The 2,900-nt window shown below is 38.1% G+C and overlaps 1 protein-coding gene across 1 annotated transcript; it reads right to left on the reverse strand.

Moving 5' to 3' along the window:
• Positions 1-887: 887 nt before the first annotated feature.
• Positions 888-2,696, reverse strand: LOC129316265 (organic cation/carnitine transporter 3-like). The gene has a single exon (XM_054960597.1). It carries the CDS (start codon positions 2,644-2,646, stop codon positions 1,114-1,116), a length of 1,533 nt encoding a protein of 510 aa, XP_054816572.1. The 5' UTR covers positions 2,647-2,696; the 3' UTR covers positions 888-1,113.
• Between the last annotated feature and the right edge of the window lie 204 nt (positions 2,697-2,900).

Consider the following 2,900-nt stretch of genomic DNA (forward strand, 5'->3'; position numbering starts at 1 on the left):
AACCCAACAAAAGTTGAGAGATTAAGTCATAAACGAGTCAAAAGTTGATGGACAAAGTTATAAACGAATCAAAAGTTGAGAAATTGAATTGTAATAAGTCACACTTGAAGGATTGCGTTACAAGTAAGTTAAAAGTTAAAGGATTTAAAAATTTAATTTTTTTCAATTTAATTTAAAAAATAACAATAAATAACAATGATCTTCAAGAAATGATCAATTTGAAAATAAAAGGATTTCTTGACCTTCCACCCGTTTCCAAACTCGAAGTAAATGGGCTTAATAAGTAAGCAGGGGATAGAATATTGTCATTCTTCCTTATTATTCTTTCACAGCCACACACCCTTTGGTGAGCCCACCACAAGCCACTTAAGCTGGTGCGTATTATGTGTGAACACGTGGCCGAATGTGCATGTTTCTTCATTTTCTTACGTCTTGTTGTCTCATTCTTTGACAGTCTTCTTGTACATTCAAATGACAAACCACTCGATCACTACGAAACAAATAACTTGGCAGAGATATCAGAAGTTGATTTCCACTTACAAATTAAAGGGATATCTATGATTAGGGCGTACTATTCTTGTTACATGAGCTCTATATATATATATATATATATATAATATTGTGAATGAGAAATTGCCACGTGGAACCTTCACTTTCTCTACAAGTGAACATCCAAATTACGTGCCTTGATGGAAGAGTGGTAAAACCGAATCAGGAATCTCAAAGTTAAGCGAATCCAAATGCTTGTGGACAAACTGTCCTGGTAAGAATTTGATTGATGAATGCATCAGAACCACTCAAATATGTGTACTGTCCATCTCAAAGTTGAGTAAAAGCCAATTCTATAAGTCAAATACTAGTGGACAATATGTATCTCACCTAATACATTAATAAGTAGTGAAAAGTTCATTTCCATTCTGATCAGATGAGTCAGGTCTCGTTATGAACAAGAAATCAATAGGAAGTGAAGCGTGATACATTGATACTGGAAGTTAGAACAGAAATATTATGAAGCTAATGATAACCAAAAACAAACAAAACAAAGGACAGACGAACCCGCAGATAGAGAACTACTTGAATATGATGATAGACCTTAATTAGTTTCTGCTTAATTTACACAGTTATGCTTTCTTTCCTCTCCTGTTGTTCCATTGTATCGCAGAGGGAAATTCCTTTGGTTTCAGTCAAGAATAGAACGGAAAATGCACTGCTTAATATAGTGACCCCAAATATACCATAAGAGAAAAGGTCGTTTTTTCTTCCTTCAGATATAAAAAATGGGCTGAATATATCACCAAATACTATGGCCTGCCTTGCCATTGATGATGTTGTGTTCCTCACACTTGTGGGAAACAGCTCTATAACGTATATGAGAAGGACATTGAAAGCTGAACAGACACTGAAGAATGAAACTAAAGCAAGGCATAGTTTCACTATTTGCAGCTCATTTCCTATGACAGCACAAATTAGACAACAGATCCCGCATGCTACAGAGAAGCCAAGAATTGAAGGCTTTCTTCTACAATTATCCAAGAAATAGGTGGCTATAAAAGCTGGTATTTCCTGTAAGGCATTGAAGACAACACTCAAGTATATGTTGAAGCCCAAGTTCCCCACGTTTAAAGGAATGCCAAAATACACCATTCCAATTCCAAATCCAAGAACCATGACTGCTAATAGTCGTTTAAGTGCCCAACTTGTCACAAATAGCTCGTTAATTGATGAATAGAAGTTGATAGTTGAAGCGCTTTTTTTAGCAGGCAATTTTATCAGTCTTGATGTTGAAGTTCCACCACCCTTTGCTAAAGTAGTAGCGATTCCTTTGAGTATAGCCATGGCTTCTTTCTCTCGACCTTGCATGAGAAGCCATCTGGGAGACTCGGTGACAAAAATATAAGCGATGATACAGTAGAAAATTCCAGGAATTGATGTCCACAGGTAAAGAGACTTCCATGAGGAATCTCTGTTAACATAAGCTATACCAGGCAGTGACAGAAATCCTAAGGTAAACCAAATATACATAAGCACTGCCACTCGGAACCGCCACTCTTTACGCACTTTCTCAGTCAGCAAAACCAGAGAACAAGCTCCGATGGATGAGCGGCAAAACCCAATCAGAAACTTGAAAGCTGAGTAAACCCAGATACTGGTGGAGAAGACAGTGATGGATGAAGCAATTGACATAGTCAAACAGGAGAGAAATAGCATGTTCTTCCTGCCAAGAGATGAATCGGCAAAGGCGGCGAGAAGAAACCCAGCAAGAAAGCACCCCACGAAGAAGGAAGATTGGGGTAAGCCAGTGATGAAAGAACTGGCACATTCAAGGCTCCACTGTGATATGATTGTCTTAGAGGAGATCTCATCCCAAGCCCAAGAAGATCTTGGAAGCTTGCAGATATCAGAATCTGAGCTGCATGAGGTGAGATTTGAGGTAGTACAGTGCCATCTTGGGTGAGCATCGGTGTAGATAGTGATGAATGATTGTTGTGCATCGAAGAACATGGCCATGGAGACAAGGAGAGACTGAAGAATTTGAGTCCACCCAAAGTTTCCGAGACTCTGTTCTATCATATCATCCAAAGATGGCGGGGAAGCTTCAGTCCCTTGTGAATGAAATTGTGTTAAACTCTGGATTGGCTCTGCCATTTTTGTTGAGTTTTCTTTTTCCGATCTTGAGAATGTGATGGCTTTATAGTGCGATAGTGGAGAATTTTGGAGTGTTATTTATTTGTTGGGAAAATCACATGCAGATCACAAACAAACAAAATAAATGCAAAAAGTTTTATAACATTACAAAATCACCCCACGTCCTTTGCAGAAATTATTAATCACGTCTTGGTAGTTGTTAATTATCAGTTGGACTCAGCAACGGTTTCGAGAGAACATATATAAGTGTGACA

Source organism: Prosopis cineraria, unplaced genomic scaffold, assembly GCF_029017545.1.
Source record: "Prosopis cineraria cultivar Desert tree isolate PC_DT_omini unplaced genomic scaffold, ASM2901754v1 PC7, whole genome shotgun sequence".
Lineage (NCBI taxonomy): Eukaryota > Viridiplantae > Streptophyta > Magnoliopsida > Fabales > Fabaceae > Prosopis > Prosopis cineraria.

Excerpts from the sequence above, each read along its gene's own strand:
- LOC129316265 (XM_054960597.1), bottom strand. The coding sequence starts at position 2,646 with ATGGCAGAGCCAATCCAGAGTTTAACACAATTTCATTCACAAGGGACT.